This window comes from Netta rufina (assembly GCF_964035555.1).
Source record: "Netta rufina genome assembly, chromosome: 5".
NCBI classification, from domain to species: Eukaryota; Metazoa; Chordata; class Aves; order Anseriformes; family Anatidae; genus Netta; species Netta rufina.
Genome location: NC_140128.1, coordinates 62,633,818 through 62,652,323, shown reverse-complemented (window position 1 = coordinate 62,652,323; position 18,506 = coordinate 62,633,818). Strand labels below are relative to the sequence as shown.

The window sequence follows — 18,506 nt, the reverse complement described above, 5'->3', positions numbered from 1 at the left end:
GCATGATTAGCACAGTTACTAGCACTGGGGTAGAAACTTGTGCTAGAATCAGATAAAAAACACATTAATAATTATTCTGACTACATGCACTCATGTCAGCAGGCCCCCCAAGTTTCCTTAACAGTACTTAAGAACTGGCTCAAACCCCAAGGCCTTAGTAACAATTATTTTCAAAAACTGTTGGAAGACAACCAAGGACCTCAGGAAGGACGAGCACAGCACCTAGGCTGAACTCTGAGAGCTGCATGAAAGTCTGATGGACTGCCTGGTCATCCGGGGTAGCACAAGGACACGCCACACACTTTTTAATTACCAAGAGGATAACAAGAGAAGCTAGTGCAGACTTATACAGAAGGGGCTGCATTTGAACATCAGAATTTCCTTTTTCAGCAGAATAACTGCCCTTCTGGGTGAAGTGAAACAGTCAGATATGAAATATATGTGAAGGACTTCATCTTGCATGCTGCTTCCAATGGCAAAATGAGAAAATATGAAGAAAATGCAAAAAGAAAATACGAAAACAAGAGTGTCTATCAGATATTTGCTATTCAGTAGGGGAAAAGCAGCAGCTTACAGATATAGTGTCTTTTCTGGGTATGGTTCTATTCAGTATTTTTGCTGAAAAATTAGTAATGGAATAAGAATATGCTTCTGAAATCAGCAGATACTATCCTTGGAGAGACAACAAGCACTTCGAAGGATGTCACCAGAATTAAAAATTGGAGAAACAGTTAAAAAATCTCAAGCACCAACATTTAGTGGGGAGGAATCATGAAAGGAATAAATGCAAATAGGGAAACAACTGGCATGGCTGAAGCACTGCTGTAAAGCCTCTGGGGTTTGTAGTGAATCACACTTAACCTCCGCCAACTGAGGATGCTCTCACAGAAAAGGAAACTCATTTTGGGATGCATTAAATGTCATAATTAGACAGTGCTACATTCACTCTGCCAACCACTACCATGTCTAACCTCTTGATAGGATATAAAAAAGCATCTGGAAGAGTTCAGAGAATACTGTCACATAAAATAAATTACGAAAATATACGAAGAAACAGATTAGTCTTACTGACTGAGGGAAGAGATAATTGAGGTAGGGCCAGGTGGCCTCCAACAGTAGTCAGCACATTTTTTGGAAATCTGTTAGAAATAGTAGTTATTCCTTATGTGGAAGGTGGCCCTGCCCATGGCAGTGGGGCTGGAATTCGCTTATCTTTAGGGTCCCTTGCAACCCAAACCATTCTGTGATTCTATGATGCCACAAAAAGATTTAAAAAAACAAACTTAATATTCAATGTTCTTCTACTGCATTCAGGTACATGGTCATCTCTCTCAACGTGAAAGGGTCTTCTCGATATATTGCATTCAAATTCAGACTTCTCACCATCAAGCCAGTTATAAACTTCTCTTGTTTTGTCTGTGCCAAACTACTCCCTCCCCGACCTTGCTGAATTGCTTCCCTTTTTCTTTTTCCCTTGAATTTCTGTCTTCTAACAAGATGCTCCCAGAAACAAAGGATTTTTTTTTCCTCTTAAGCACAGACCTCTATACAATGCCCTTTCTGTGAAATCATCTTTCTCTCACTATTAGTCATCAGTGTCCACCTCGTCACCTCTGGCTTTTGAGCAGTGCCATGTCGTGGCTGAATGTAACACTTCAGAGGCCTGAAGTGCCTTTGTGAACTGCTTTTGAAAGCTGCAGGTGTACATCTCATTAGCAGCCTCTGTCAATGCCTCCCTTGCAAAAACATCCTGCTGCTTCTGATTCTAAAAAGGCAAATATAACACCATGATTTTATGAAGTGAAGCTCTTTGGAAAGGGTTAGAGAGCCCAAGAAAACTGAAGCAAATGCATACTTATTGGTGATATCACCACCAACTAAACTAAATGGCTGAGGGCTTTGCTAGCATGCAGTGGAGAAGCAATATGCCACCTAGTGGAGATAAAATGGAGAAAGGAAAGGTAGGCAATCAGTTGTCTCCATGGAGAAGAAAGCTAGTTTAGTACAGAGGTCCTCTGAAAGCAGTGTTATATAAAGAGCAACAACAAAATCAGGTAAGGGAACTATTTAACTTTAAGACTTCCAGTGTTTACTTCGATGTGAATCAGTTTATGCCACAAAGTCTGGCATCCTGTCTACCCCCCCTTTAATATAAAACTTTCTTGCTTCCTACTATTACTAAATCTGTGTGTTCAATACACCAAAGATCACCTGTTCCATTGTTGCTTCGTGAAGTTCATTCAAATTCAAAGTATAGATACCTTCTTCTGTTCCAAAGATAATGTACTGATCTAAAAAATTAAGAGAAATTGTTTATTTCACAAGCTCATTAGCACTTCAGTAACAGGCAGCCTTAACATACAAACACAAAAAGTAACTTTACCTTTAGTATCTGGATGTATCCATGATGTTGCACAGTTAATCTTCAAGGGACAACCATCAAAGACTTTGGAAAAACATGCTCCCATCTGAAAGACACAAAAACTGAAACCTGAAACAAGTTTCTAGGATAAAGGTCTTAACTTCTGGCACTTGGCTACTTAGCACACAACTGTACACACAGCATGGCTCTCTTCTCTTCAGACACAAACTTACTCTAACCTGCTTTGATGAAAAGTATTTTTTACTTTTCCCCCCAATTACAATGCAGCCTTCCAAACCTCTTCCTAGACTTCATATATGTTAAGAAATGCAAAGAGTGCTCAAAATGGTATGGACAATTCTTACCTACTAGGTAAGAAGAAGTTCGAGTGCTTATGCAACTGTGTAAGAAAGCAGAACAAGCAGAAACATTCAAGTAAGTAGCACTCTCTCCATTTGCTACCTCATTTCCCCCTTTCTTTGTATAAAACAGCAAATGCCACTGGAGATCACAGCCCACAGAGCCAGTGAAATCTCCATCTCTTCCCTTCACCACTCAGTCAGGATGTGAAGTTTTTAAGAAAAGGAAACAAGTACGAATAACTGAGTGAAAAGTAATTGGCTACGACATGCACATCAGCCCAGATGAGGTGGTGGCTTGTTCTAGCATAAAGCTTCTGTCACTAGAGAGATGACATGAGGGCAGACTTGCAATAATTCCCACTGCAGATGAGGCTTCTTACCAGCACCTTCGGCGTGGGTGGTAAACCATTGATTGCTGGCTTCTGTGGGAAGAGAAAAAGATCATAAAATAGCTCCCACGCACTGAAATAAAACTAGCTGGCTTGAAATGATATGTGAAATAGGGCAACTGATCAGACTGAGAGTCACAATACTTACAGGAAAATCTCTTTTCTCTTTTTTACGTGGCAGCTGAGGGATTTGTCCAGATCCTTCTGCATTTTCTTCAATGAGTTTCAACATGCCATCCCCATTTCCTAGAAGGAAGCCCAAGCACATTTTGGAACTCACTTGGCATAACAAAATAGAAAATATTTTGCTGCCCTATTCTCTCTTCTCCCTGTGCCTAGTGGGAGTAGAGCACAGTGAACTCTGAAACTTGTGTATACACTTCTCAGGTAGCTGAACCTTTTCAAGAGCAGCTGGCTTCTCTTCTGCATGCAAAGCTACACAGTAAAAAAGGCTTCCCATTATCCAAACAGTCCCCAGGCTAAACAGGATTGAGAATGAAGCTGTGGCAATGTCCTCACAGATGGTTCTTCCCGCACGTTCATTGTTTTTATGTTATTCCTGCAGGCAATAGTATTGACTGGCTGAGCATCCCTGCTTTGGGAAGGACATGGCACCATGGGTCATGGCTCTAACAAGAACCAGCACGCATGTAAAGTTTCACTTCATGGTCATGTATTAAAATACCGATCATCTGAACCCAGAGCTGACTCCCAAACTGATTTCCTTTTACAGGAAACAAGGCACCTTTAGGAAATGCAATGCATTTACCCAAGTCGCTGTATCTAGCTGTGAGCAATCCTGGGCTACTGATGCTGCTGGTCATACCAATGGAGGAAGAATCAGTCTGAGGCCCACAAACAGGAATACTCTGTCTCCTATGAGCTGGTGGGGCTCTGTTCTGGGAGTCGGGGAAATGCTTTATCGTCTGAGATTTCTCATCATCTGGGAGGTTTTCTTCAGGGTAACTGTTTATTCTTGGCTGCAACAAACAAAAGAGGTGATGATTACCTGGGAAATGGCATCTGGAAGCATACGCTTAAAGCAAATCTTAGTTCAACTCACACTGCTTCTATATCAAAAACAATATAAAAATCAGCCTTTGAACAAAGCCATTTGTCAGAAGAATAATCTAAGAGGTATTCCTTTTCTGATGGAAAAATCCCAGCAGCGGGCACGATGCTGACTGAGAGGACATTCCGCACAGCATGCTCTCTTTACAGAGAAAATACCTAAAACTCACTTTGTCTACAACAGTGCACAAGGCCAGGAGTTCCCAAAGGTCAAGACTGTACAGACTGCAAGTCAGCATAAAATACACGAAGTCAGCAAGCAAATGGTATTGAAGAGAATTTATAACCTACTGAGAGCATCCAACGTAAGCACGGCAGAGGCTGCACGAGTGGGGTTTTGCTGCCTAAAATCACAGCCACTTACCTTAGGAGGTAGAGGAGGTGGCCCTGCTCGCTTTAGTGTTGATCTGAAATAAAAAGGTGCAGTAGTTGTCTTAGTTAAATCAGCAATACAAATAGACTTGCTCGAGAACAAAGATTATAAATGATACAAGCCAGATGCATAGAAAAGACTGATCACAGCTTTGCACGAACAGGGTTAAACTAGAAGTCCAAGGGTGGGAAAAAAAAAAAGCATGTTAATCTTGTTAGAAGTGTAGTTTTTGATAAACTCATGTTCTTTCATAAATGTAGACATTAGAGAGCGTTCTGCGATGAAGGGTATTGAAATTTGCAAATCACATACATGTACATGTATGTTAAAGGACTAGTTCTCTGAAGGCACCCCCCTTCCACCGCTTGGATTTTACTTTTGCACTTGTTTTTTCTCAAAAATTCTTCCTGCCAGTGAAAATGCTGCATTTCTGGATCAGCCAGTGAATCACAGAGCAATGTTCTTCCCCAGCTTTTCCAAAGTGACAAAAGAAGTTCACTGGACATCTACTAACAGCAGCCCCAGCTGCACCTGAGCTTTGGGCCAACCAACACAAGGGTTCACAGCCTTTCAGTGCAGCTTGCTGCTTTCCAGTGCACTTCTGGATCACTCAGATGTCTGGGTAACAGGAACTGCACAAACCCTCCCGGAGCTCTGCAGGAATATTTGCATGCCCACTGCCACCGTGGGGCCTGGCAGATTCGTCAACACAAAGTCTACTTTCAAGTGTGAGGCACTTCCATACATCCTAAAATAACCTCAGGAAGGAGAGCAAAGGAAGAAAGCATTGCTTTGCGTACATTCTCCAGACGATCAGATAAAACAGTCAAGCGTGCGTTAGCTCTTTGAGCGCGACCAGCCCTCGCTTCTACGAGTGGCAAAGCTGCCTGCAGCATTTTAGGGGATGAGATTTTGCCAGGAGACTGCCTGCTTAGCGAGAGCCACATGGGGTAAATGCAACTGTACACGAAGGAGGTTCACTCACTCTTCCACATCTTCACTCCCATCGCCAAATTTTGTAAGCAGTCCCCTAGGTGAAACGTTTAGAACATTAGGAGCTCTGCTCTAAGGCTGGCACGTGCAACCAAACTGATTGGTGAAAGCATCATTTAGTTTTGTAACGAGCATCTCCCAGCCCTTTACAAAACACAGTGCTTCTCTCTTGCTGCATTAAGCCCTTTTCAATTCAGCACAGTCGCTTCCTTTCCCTCCCTCCCTCACCCCCCACCCCCAAAGAATCATTTCAGCTCTCTTCCACACTAGATACCATCAGCTAATCCTTCCTCTTCCTACGTGGTATTTTAAATATTGCTGAAATGCCTAATAATAGAACCAACAAAAAAAAAAAAAAAAAAAGAAACCTGAGGAAGTTACAAAAGGAGAAAAGCCTTTGCAGAGAAGAAATAGTGGAAAATTGCTTCCTTGAGTGTTGTATGCTCAAGGCACAGACTGTTTCCCATAACAGCAGGAACTTTTCCTCCAAAGCCAACAAAAGGTTGCAGGCTGGCTGTCTCGGTGCTCCAGAAGCCTGCTGCAACCCAAGATGCTGCAGACAAGTCAGCCTACAGTGCAGACACCCCCAAATCCCACCACCACAAACATCCTTCCGTGTCCCACAGCACATGTCACCCAGTGAGGAATGGCTACAGGGGTAGCTAATGGGAAAATCAAAACATATTACCCAAAAACTAATCCAAGCAAACATGGATTGCTCTACAATTCCCCTACCATTTATTTGTTTTGAAGGAAAAGCAGCTGTGACCAGGAGCTACTAAAAAAAAGCCTACCCATCAGCAAAAAACCACCTCCATAATACAGAGAATCTATACAGAAAGTCATTTTAAAATACTACAATAAGGATGGGAAGAGCCAACAAGTCCGTTCAATCTTCAGGCACAATTTCTGGTATGCCTCTTTCCACTGAAACAATTCCCAAGTCAAACATAGCAATCGCCATTACTCTGATAAAAGCCAAAGGACATGAAAAGCAAGGCCGGCTGTCTGTCTCCCCGCAGCACGCATCCTCTCTTTACATCCCTGGTGTTATTCTGACTTGCTGGGGACAGAGGAGCTATGCATTTCCTGTTTATCTTTTTAAACTGGAAGTGGCTTCCAAGTGAGCAGCACAGACTGACCATCCAGAAGTTTTATGACTCTTCTCCTTTCAATCAGAGAGCTTGTGTACTCGATCTGTATCTATTTACAAATCCATAGCCCTAGCAACGTTTGCTACAGCTACATTCCTTCTGCAGTATAGGCTGGAATGGACAATCTTATTAATGGTACAGGAACGGAATTAAATCAGTAAGTTGCTTTGCAGGGAGGATATGAAGATGAGAAATCAGAGCTTTCCTCCCTCCCTGCTCTTCGACCCTGCAGATTCCAGCTGTCTGCACAAAACTCACCACTCATGAGAAAGGCTTCAAATCTTTTAGTTCATCAGGGTCACACAAGCAAAAAATCATGAAAAAAGGAAGGAAAGAAGCCACTGTCATTACTGGACAGAGAAAGGCAAGGTCTAGAAAGCCACCCTGAACTTTTACTACAATGACAGTGAGAAAAGAAGAATGGGTTGAACTTAAAAAGACCCAAACACTAGCAATCTACATGACAAGGTCAGCCTTCCAGGGGGCTGGAGTGTCAGCTGACAGCTTATGCAAGACTTTATCTGCAAAAAAGCCAAAGAAATTTACTGCGTGCTGCTCAGTTCCAAAGAAAGATGGGAAAGAGGCTCTTTTAGCTTAGCAATTATTTGAACTGAAATACCATCTTTCCCTACAGATGTGCATCGCTGTTACTAAACATTCATATCACTCAACACAAATTCAAAGGTTGCCTTTAAAGGCAGAATCTGGTAGTTTGCAGCAAAAGGAAGCCACATACATGGTAAATTCAGTCCTAACTTGGGCACAGTTGTGCTCCCTTACATCAGGCCTGCTTTAGCCCAGAGGAAATCAGTTCGAGGGTATCTTTGCCTGAAACACTGCATCCCTTAACACTACGCAGCTGTTGTTATAGACTGTGCTAAGCAGACACCCACAGCAGCAGTCGCACCACTAAATCTTCAGAAGCAGTTTCTCCTTCGCTTACTGGCAAAGACCTGACCTCCAGCACTGCGAAAACACTTGCCACAGGATGTCACAACTACAGAAGTGGCTCACAAGAGACGTGCAAGGGTAGTGCAGGATCCTGAACTCTGCCCTTGCAAGGTTTCTGATTTTGCTTCAGAAAACTGGCTTTGGCAATGTTATTTCAGCACGGCAGACATACGTGTATGCTTTGCTTTCCATCTACAACTGGGAGCTACAATAAATTTAAAATAAACTACTGTTCATCATTAAAAGAGATTAAAATCCAGTCTCCAAGACAATGACCAACCAACAGTAGAAAGATGACTGAAAACTGGGTAAAAACTCCCTTGATTTCATAAATATTAAATATAAATTTGGGCTTAAGGTTGGATTTTCCACCTCAATTTATTTCTTTCAGACTATATTTTCACATTAAATCACAGAAGTACAAGATGTTTTAAAACTCTGTACTTACCTGCTGCTTCCACCTTCTACAAAAGGATTCCAATGTGAAGCAAAGTCATTGCCAGCTGCCACCACCTGAGGACGCAGAGATTTTCATTTTTTTTTCCTAACAAACTGTATTCACAGCACGTGAAGAAGCCTGGGAGATTCCCAGAACGACCCATTAGCAATAAATAAAATTCCTAAGTGAGGTAATGTTTTAAAATATAGTTACAAAACAATTATCGAAAAGATATTTTCTTCTTAGATTCAGACTGAAAAGCAGCATCTGGAAATGGTATAATGCCAGTATCAAGTAACGTTAAATAACATGAAAGCAAAAACTTATGGTGAAAACTCAGTAAGGATTTTCCACTCGGGGCACTTCCAAGACACTCTTCCAGCAAGAGAACATAGTGCAGCCACCTCCAAACTCGTATGAAATACTGTCAGGAAAGGCTGGGGGCATTCCTGCCACTGTACCAAGGGGACCTCAACAGCAACAACATGTACAAGTCTCTGAAATCACATGCAAATAGGATGAACTTGTATCCACCTGGTGAACTCGAGTACAGCTTTAAAAAAAATAGGACTGGGATTTTTCTGGAACGCTGAGCACAGATTTCTCCAAATCAAAATTAATGGCAGCTGTTGGTATTCACAACACTTACTAAAAAATGGAGCCCTTTCAAACAGTCACATACTGACCCAAAAGAACGTTAATTAGCTGATCTGAAGTAAACTGCTGAGAACTGGAATAAACAGCAGCAGCTCACAGGGGGCAAAAAGTCTGCATGCAAGTTGGCTGGGTTCCAGGAAACAAGCAGCAAATAAGCTGATGATGGTAAGATCAGGGACTGAAATGCAGAACAGCCTCTCCACATTATCAAATTAATTGGCACTTGCTGTTTTTTTTCATCTGAGCGTGACTCCCTGCACAAAGCATAGAGGGCAATTCATTTTCTTAAAAATGTTTCAATTGTCCAGGGACCAAGAGTAGCCTTCTCATGACTCTGTACTTCAGACTTAAATTACTTAGAGTTGAACCACAAAACAATGAAGGTGCTGTGATTTTAGTCAAGGAAGGAAAAAACAAACTTGTCCTTACCATTTCATCCCGAGCTTCAGTTTCTTTCCGTAGAGGGGGCTCAAACTGGAGCTTATCAACTACGAAACATTACATGGTCAACTTTAATACACACAACATTCTGCTAATGTCCTTTCGATGCTTACTACAGTGAAGCACATGTTGTAGCACAACAAAATAACGTACACAACACTTAATTTGCCTATAAAATGACTACCACTATAAATATCATTATTGTCTAAATGCTTAAATTCACAAATTTGAAACCCACAAGAAACAGATGAAAAGTAAACAGCAAGTCATAATACGAAAACACACTAAAATGTAATTGTGTAACCGCATGTTATTTTTAAATTCACATGAAAGAAAAAAAGGGGCTTTTAAAAGTAAGCTTCCTAAAAGCGAGACGTACGTGACTCAGAGGAGCAGCTAGTCTTTATATTACAACAGGCATTTGTCCAAACCTGGAGAAAGGCAGTTTCTGCCCTCAAAATTTCAACTTAGATCCAACTGGGTAGAGCATTAGCATTGTTTTAAAAGTAAAGAAAAGGTTTTATGAAAAGAAAATGCCCTAAGTTGACAGACACCCTTGTGAGGACAGCTATTAAAATTACAAGTGCTCCAACAAGGTCAAGAAAAGGTTTAGCTTGTGAACTTGAAACAGTATACAGACAAACACAAAATGCTACCTTTTTTACAGTTTTCTTATCAGAGAAGGACAGCCAGTGTATTCACTCCTATCAAGTCACTCTTAATTTTTTATGTACTTCCAATTAGTGTTTTTGATGTAAGACTTAAAGTCTGACAGATCACAGAACTGAAAGACTACACTGGTCATAGAAGGTTTCTGCCTGAACTTTACTATGCAGCAATGAGATGAAATGAAACAGCAGAATAACAGGAAAGTTTTAGTTTTGTTTTTTGGAAAAATGGCACTGGCCTAGGCTGCCCAGAGGAGCTGTGGCTGCTCCATCCCTGGCAGTGCCCAAGGCCAGGCTGGATGGGGCTGGGGGCAGCCTGGACTGGCAGGAGGGGTCCCTGCCCATGGCAGGGGCTGGAATTAGATGAGCTGTGAGGTCCCTTCCAGCCCAAACCATTCTATGATTCCATGAAAATATCATTGAAGATTCATGTCTGTGCATTGTTTCTTCAGGTTTCGTTTCTCAAATGTGCCAACAGCAGGAGAAAATTTCTAGAGTACACAACTGAAGAATGACTACAACATCCTCTCTTGGTAGAAACAAATCAACACCATCATACGGGCAGATTATATTTAGAACTCACAGTTTATCTCTGATGCCGTTCTTTCTGCCCTAACATTCCTGTTCGTAGAACGAATTGTATGGCGAATAACAGAGTGAGGCTGCAAGAGTTGTAAACACAAAAAAAAAAATTAGTAAAGTTATGTGCCTTTCTGTTGGATCTCAATCAACAATCAAACGAACAGAGAGAAAGAGAGAGCTATTGCAGAGCCACATCATCTTTGTCCAAACCAAGACCCTGCACAGCCTGCACATGGGAACTTCATACACACTCCACAGCAAAAATGTGACAAGCTCTGACAAGATTTCCTGGTTCCTCCAGCACAGGAACTTACAGAAACTCTAAAAATGTTGGGGCAGTGCCCCTGTCAAGCTGGAGTCTTACATGATGAAAGCAAAGCAAGATATTTAAACGCTGGGTTTACCTAAAGGTAGAAAATAACAGATGTTCTCACCTCAAAATCATCATCATCAACTTCATTGTAGTGTGTGTGGTTGTCAGGATTATTAACTTTGTCCAACAGCTCAACTGCTAAAGATCTTGAAAGACCAGGCTGCCCTACAAAGCTATGCTAAAATCATAAAAAAAAAAGAACAAGTAATAATATGCAGCTGATATGCAACTTTCAATAATAAGCACCCAATATAGAACATCACTGAATTTTGCCTTGTTTGGGAGCTCGAGTATTTCTTTAATGACTCCATAGTGACTAGAGTTTCTATCTCCTCTGTAAGCATGGAAATGGCACACTTTTGACAGTTGGAAATTAAATTCTGAGTCAAGCAATTACACATTAACTTCATTTTTCACAAAAGTAGTTTGGTCAAAATCAGTAAGAAAGATACACGAACAAATGCTAGCTATATAGATCAGTTTTCTGTTTGTGTGACAGAAAGGGTCAACATCTGTGCAGCTATACCTAAGAGGCTGAGACATCCACTTGTGGAAAGGGCAGGCTGAAGAACATGAGGCAATTTTCTGTAATTTTCCCTACCAAAAATCATAAAAAACTTGACCCAGAATAAAGTCTTGCCACTTTTTCTAGTTAATCATTGTCTCATTCATTCAGATTTCACCACCCATATTGTGGGAGAGAAAGAAAATTGTTCCAGTTTGATTTTCCATTGATTTGTTGCTCACTTTGAAGCAAGAGATCATTTACTAATGTCACAAAACGTTCCAAGTCACTTACAGAAAGGAGTCTGTCTGCTGTTGGTCTCTTCTTTGGATTTTTTGTAAGTGCAATTTTGACAAAATTATGGAATGTTGATGACCTTAGAGGAAAATGAAGTTTTATATTTAATTTTTCAGTAAGATCATTTTGATTTTAACACAGAAACTAGACAGATTACAAAAGGATGCACTAAGTTAGAATGCTGTCTAAATACCTCAATGCATCTCAGGTTTGAATTATTATGTTACCAAGTTAACAAGATAGGAAAAACACATTTGACTAATGGAACTTGCATGAAAAACGTTTTGGTAGGATACAGAAAATAAACTAAGCACATATGTTGCTATTTAAACTTTTTCCAGTTTCAACTGTTACGAAATTAGGTAGCAAAAGTAAAAATTGTGAATTAGGTACCTAGCAAACCCTCAAAATCCAAGCACACCTATAAATTTCACTGTTCTTTGCTACTCGTAGGAAAATATATACGGAGTTCTAGACAAAGACTCAACTTACTCTTTAAAATATTTTGTTGCTATTTCCAGAACAATTTAGGTGGTTATGTCATATAATCCTTTAAAATCTTAAGTACAATTTGGTGTTATGACTGGACCTACTGTTTTTCAAGCATTTTTTCTCAGTTGCACTTGTGTTAGTATAACTTCTGTGGCCAACATTAGTCCAAGTACACTTGATTTCAAATCATGTTAAAAAACACATTTCCTCTTCTATTTTTAACATCTACAAAAGGACATCGGAGAAGTAATGTGCGTTGACTGGCTGCAGTTACAGCGAGCAGTTTCGATTCAGGAGACAAACATTTAGAAGTGTTTTCTCCCTTCTTCTAGCACGCACCTGTCTACCCAAATACCTCACGGTAAAAAGATTTTATAGCAAAATTGCAAGCAAAAAATCCATAATTGTTTTGATAACAAAACATGAAAATTAATATGAAAATGAAATGTTATTAAGTATGACACAAAATACTGCAGGTGCTAGGAAGGTATCACAAGTTGAAGGAATTATTGCTGAATGTAAATTGGCAGAGGCACATACTTCATGAAAGGATTAAACAATTACCTGTGCCATTAATAGTGGCAAATACCTTATAAATAGGAATTAAAGCAAAAGGATAAAAATAGTTTTTCTTCCTAGGACAAACAAGAGGACCCAAGGAGGGAGATTTTACATCCATCTGGACCACTGGTAGGGGGCAATTCACAAAGTTAAGACTGTCCTGTGCCATACTGCTGGTTTTCTGCCATGTCAGCAAATACCTGCTGCTGGACCTCAGTTCTCTCTCATTTGTTTTCATACTGCAACAAACAACTGGCTGTTTCTCAGTGAAACAACTTCTGGGTGAAATCACCTCTCTGAGTTTCTGAGTTTAAAACTAGCCCACACTATTTTTCACAGCGTTCCATCTTCAATAATGACAAATCATTTTCTCATATTATCTACAAAACATTGAACAAAGGAAAGGGTTTTAACCTACCATTTTGCTTTTTCCTTTAGCTTTGGTGGTTGAAAGTTACTTTTTGACATTAAAAACAAAGCCCTAAAGGTAAAGGAAGAATAACGTAAAATAATGTCATCATATGGTTAAAAATAATATATATATATATAAATTATATATATATTCATTCCAATATCTAAACACTTTAAATTTATAATTCATGATAAGAATCATTCTGGTGAAACTGGATTATAGTCTATACTGTGTTAGAGGACAGATGTGATAAAGTTGTTCATTTTCTTATCCTTAAATAAAATATTTTTAATGCCGTGCATAATCTTGTTAAACCTAAGGCTACGGGTTTCTTTAGCGATTTACTCTACCTGTTCTTAATCACATTGTTACTGACACTATGAATTTCTTTTGTTAAATTAAAAGATTTAAGTTTATTAATTCAATTCTAAATTCAAGTCTTTAGCTTCAGACCGGTATCTTAAAAACAGACATAGCTCATGCAGAAAGCAACTGATGAAGGAATACTAGTGTGGGTTTTTAACTCTGAGCTATGAAGAGGGTTGAAGCGTATCGTAACAGCCCCTGCTAGGACTGAAGAGGATCTGGAAGGAAAGCAGGCTCCGCTGCCAGCAGACCTCATGGGGTGCAGATCGAACATGGGTGGCTGGAGCTCCGCGAGCTCAATGGCTGTTATGCCGACCGCCCAGATGTCGCAGAGCTGGTTGTATCCACCATTCTTCTCCACTGCCGCAACTTCTGGGGCCATCCTTTAAAAGCAAAGGCATCAGTCAGTCAGCACATACAGAAAACAAGAGCCAAATCTGAATCACTGCCTGCATGCAGGAGTCACGCAGTACTTTATGTAATACTAGTGCAGAAAACCCCACAAAGAGCACAAGTAAGGCAGAAGCCTGCTGTTGCCTCTCCAGCATCAGAGGACAAAAGAAACATAGAGGTTTGTGTGTTCTGCCTAAGGCTGTGAACTTGCCAGCAAAGCTAGGAATAGAACCAGAGTCTCATGATTCCTGGAGAAATGCTTTAATGACCAGATAATCTTCCTGCCCTGAGTCCTCACGCTGCACCAGGATAAGGAGGGCAGCAAACAATTAGAAGCCATTGTCTGAATTAAGCTGGACGAACACGTTCAGTCTATACTAAGAATATCGCCCTGGAGAAAGGCATCCTAACTGCATCACAGTAATGCCAGAATTCAAAAGCAGCTGCATTTGCATATTCATCCCGCTCAAGATTTACACTGATAAGTTAGCATATTAAAAGCTGTCTTGCACAGAAATTAGGTACTAGAGATGATTAAAAGATCAAAATCTTTTTCTTTGCAATTTCTTCTGCACAGCAGAAATCTGAAAGACATCATTTAGTTTATTCACTAGAAGAACAAGAAGCTGGTGAGAAACTAAATGACCACTGCATAGCTGGAAAAAAGGGGAGAATGTTTTGCATTAATAAGGTTGAGAGAAATCTGAGGCCTCAAACACCAGGTAGGTTATGTTACAGCAACAGACCAGCTACAACCAGTGGTTCCCAGACTTCCACTCTTTGGCATTTTACTTGGAAGAAAGGGAATGTATGCATTTGCTATATATATTTTAAAATACATGCATATACTTCTATATTTATATACACATACTTGAGTATGTGTATTTTAGAATTCCTGGCATGATTTCTAAATACAGACTGAGCTTTGCATGCAATCACAGAAATGGAAGTAGTTTATTACCAGTAAGGGGTACCAATAAATGATTTCCTCTTTGCAATGGTGGCTGTTATTTTTGCTGCTACGCCGAAGTCAGCTGGAAAGTGAAATGATCATATTTAGAAATTTAGATTTTAACACTCCAATTCTACTCTAGGAAGTATCATATTATGAAAAGACACTAATGCAAATCAATGCAAATTAAGAATTCATTAAGCTTCAACAGTTAAAAATTAATAATGAGATCAGCTAATTTCTACACTGACATGATCTCAAATTAAGAAGATTAGTTTCTATGTACAGCTCACTCATGATCCTCTTCCTCTCCTAGCTATTTTTCCATCTCACAAAACAGCAACCAAGCAACCTCACAAAATTTAGTGGGTATTCAGTTTAATATTCTAGAGGAAAAATAGCATCATGCTTTGGAAGCAGCACTATTTCTGTGTTACTTACAAAGGAACTGTGGGGGGCCATCTGTTCTTACTTCTGGAGATTCTGTCTAGGGGACAATTATCCCTTACTCTGAGAGCTGCAGATAATCGAGGTGGTCTTGCAGAGCCAAATATCATTTAAGTCCTGTTTTGTTTTTGTTGTATTTGTAGTATGACAGCTGGAGGTTAATTGTGGACAAATCTAACTAGCTTAGCAGGCAAAAGGAAGGTATCAGTGTGTGGCCCAAGTTTAACGGAGTTAGTGGAAGCTCCTATCAGTTTCAAGGTTTTATTTTATTTTATTTTTCCTTATTCTTTAAAAAAAGCTTTACTTTCCTAGCATAGCACTCCTGTGCCACCGCAGGGGAGTAAGCATGTGGAACTGCACAGCTTTTCTGAGGAGCAGCAATGCAGCTAATCGCAGCTACCCCAGTTTCAACACCAGACACATGATGATGCATATCTCATGCTGTCTCCCAGGATGTCTGCGTGTGCACGTAGGCTGCTCTAAAGAGAGGCAGCAGACAGGCGGACGGGGTTTTAGAAGGCAGTGTGCTCAGATGAAAGATTCAGCCTGCCTGAGCTCCCCTAAACACGAAACATCACTGGAGGAAGCCAGCAATACAGATCCCTTCTGAGTGTTCATCTCTGGGCCACACAGTGCTTGCAAAGGAGGAAAGTTTCCTCATCTCCACCTGCGTGGACATGCCCAACATCACACGCTGGAGGCGCAGCCAGCAATGGACCCTGTGTTGCCACAGGCTGCCTGGCTCAGGAGAAGCTATCTCACTACAGAGCTGTCATTGTGGCTAGCAACAAACACATCGATATCCAGGTAGCCCCAGCCTGACAAATTCCAGGGAAACCTGGGAAGCTTCAAGGTCTGTTGGTTGAAAAAAAAACAATTATCTGCAACTTCTTGGCAGAATGCAAAAGTTCTCATCTCATACAAACATACACCCATAGATACACACTTTCTGTTGTCAACTACTGCCCTAATAGTGCAAGAAAGAACATTCCACAGTGCAATACCAAAGGTTCATGGCACAGAGAACTAATACAATTGGCTGCGTTAATACAGGAGATTTGCTGTATTATGCTTTATCATTTATTGCAAGCTCAATCTTGGCTGAACACGTGCTGCTCAACACAAAGACAAGGCCTTATAAAAGCTGAATATTCTCATCAGGAGGTAGGGTCTCTACATTACAGTTATTTTTTTGTGTTTCTGCCTGGTAGGAGTGATAAAAGACAACTTGCTAAATCAACGGTCAATAATTAAAAAACCCTCCTATTTGCTTTCTGTCTTACTAATAAATTCAAGCAACTTACCTAATTTGACATCTCCATGGTCTGTTAGTAGAATATTTGCACCCTAAAACATAATAAATATAAAATTAAAATACTTTATCAGAAATATTTTTTCTGCACTAGAAAGTTTAAGATAAGTTTCTTAAAGTTCCAAGTTACCTTTATATCTCTATGCATTTTTCCCTTCATATGCAAATAAGCAAGACCCTGGAAATAAAAGAGACAACACTTCATCATTTCTGACATAACACTTCATCATTTCTGTCATTTGTTAACACAGTGCAAAGCCTGTCTTATTTAACAAATTGGAATTACTCAATGTACCTTATTTGAAAGTTCAAAAATTTGAGATTTGCAGCTAAGAGGTATGCTGGATTCTGTTCTTCATCTCTCCCAGCCCTACCCAACACATGTGAAGACCTGTTTAAACCACTCATGGTCTAGCATCTTACATATGGATATGTGTATTTTCAAAACAAGCCTCAGGAAAAATCACCATTTTCCTTTACTAAAATTAGCTATATTTTTGAAGTCCTGAAGGTTTCAACAAACAGGTGTTCAGTTTTTGAGCTGCCCGTCCAGCAATACCAGTTCCTGCAGCAACAGGAGATCAGGAACAGAGCTCCCTAGCAGATTTGTCCATAGGTTTACACCCCTGCCTCTGGCAGTGACGAGTTCAGCCACCGCTTCAGGGAAAGGTGTGCATCTTTGTGATTCTCTTATGCAATTATTATTCATAGATGCAGCAGGGAATGCAAAGTTCCTTTAAGAAACATGCTGCCTGCATCACCTTATCTTATATTTCTACAATTATTAGCAATCAGAAGATGAAAGAGTTTTAGTTATTTGGTTGTAATATTTTTCCTCTACAAATGGTTAAAATTTAATGCCACATATCAAGCAGGCAGTTTAAAATGTGCCTTTTTTTTTTCTTTTTTTTTAAATACCCAGGTACTTACTCTTGCTTGCTAGATATTAGCTGCTTTCTGCAATGAGATTCAGAACTTTGTCCTAAACTTAAACACTTTCTGCACTGAATCACTGTATCAGAACAATGCATGAAAATAGCCTAGACAGCACTGTGGTCACAACCTGCAAAGACCTGTCTTCCATAGTTTCACTGAAACCAACAAGATCACCAAAGAGTTGATCCAAACAGGACTGAGTTTTAGTACTTTGGCCCTGTAATGGTTTCCACAGAGACATCTACTCCTGCATAAGCTCCTTTGCAAATTACATTGCAAAAGAATCATAGAATGGTTTGGGTTGGAAGGGACCTTAAAGGTCATCTAGTTCTAATCCCCCTGCCATAGGCAGGGACACCCCCCATTAGATCAGGTTGCTCAAAGACCCAACTAACCTGGCCTTGAGAAGCACTGCTCTGACAATGATTCTAAGCAAATATTTGCACTACATTACTGTATTTTTTTTTTGCTAGTTTTTATGTATACAATATAGAAACTAACAGATTAACTCTGGTCAATTGGTCTCAAGTGAATTCCCAATGCTTGCAAATGGAAGCGATGTTACCGCATCATTTTCTGGAATGACTCACCTTCCAGATTTACTTTCTGTACACAGACTATCACACAAGACTTTATCACACACCTGCAGAAGTACAGTACCTGTAAAGTTTCTCTGCACACGTATGCAATTTGTAACTCTGACAGAGGTCCTGTTACTGAAAACAAAGATTAAAAAGTGTGTAAGTCGACAGCCTGTAACATATAAATATTGTGAAGCAGCCAAAAAAAATTTATTGCCATGAAAGTTAAAGGCCTTTTTTTACAAGGACTGTATTTTACATTCAGCTGAAAAGAGGGTTTTGTTTGTTTGTTTTACAGAAAGCCTTTCTGTAAAAAAACAAAAACAGCACAGCAACAGAAGACAATACCCACAGCGAGAAGAAAACTTGTTTGACAGAAATCTAATTATCATTTTAAAAGTGACTTCGCAGTAATAAAATATCCTGTACTCTGGGAA

The 18,506-nt window shown here is 40.0% G+C and overlaps 1 protein-coding gene across 2 annotated transcripts in view; it reads right to left on the bottom strand.

The window, feature by feature from the left end:
- The window catches only part of MAP4K5 (mitogen-activated protein kinase kinase kinase kinase 5), a 74,358-nt gene that overhangs the window by 14,567 nt on the left and 41,285 nt on the right, over window positions 1-18,506 (bottom strand). For both annotated transcript variants that reach the window (XM_084287653.1, XM_084287654.1), the window contains exons 5-22: window positions 18,149-18,204; window positions 16,683-16,730; window positions 16,545-16,587; window positions 14,803-14,875; window positions 13,700-13,831; window positions 13,089-13,151; window positions 11,615-11,696; window positions 10,877-10,993; window positions 10,444-10,522; window positions 9,181-9,239; window positions 8,104-8,168; window positions 5,543-5,587; window positions 4,549-4,591; window positions 3,883-4,093; window positions 3,262-3,359; window positions 3,105-3,146; window positions 2,384-2,468; window positions 2,212-2,291 (exon numbers count right to left, since the gene is read on the bottom strand). In XM_084287653.1, coding sequence (XP_084143779.1) covers window positions 2,212-2,291; window positions 2,384-2,468; window positions 3,105-3,146; window positions 3,262-3,359; window positions 3,883-4,093; window positions 4,549-4,591; window positions 5,543-5,587; window positions 8,104-8,168; window positions 9,181-9,239; window positions 10,444-10,522; window positions 10,877-10,993; window positions 11,615-11,696; window positions 13,089-13,151; window positions 13,700-13,831; window positions 14,803-14,875; window positions 16,545-16,587; window positions 16,683-16,730; window positions 18,149-18,204 — 1,421 coding nt within the window. The remainder of the gene's footprint in view (window positions 1-2,211; window positions 2,292-2,383; window positions 2,469-3,104; window positions 3,147-3,261; window positions 3,360-3,882; window positions 4,094-4,548; window positions 4,592-5,542; window positions 5,588-8,103; window positions 8,169-9,180; window positions 9,240-10,443; window positions 10,523-10,876; window positions 10,994-11,614; window positions 11,697-13,088; window positions 13,152-13,699; window positions 13,832-14,802; window positions 14,876-16,544; window positions 16,588-16,682; window positions 16,731-18,148; window positions 18,205-18,506) is intronic.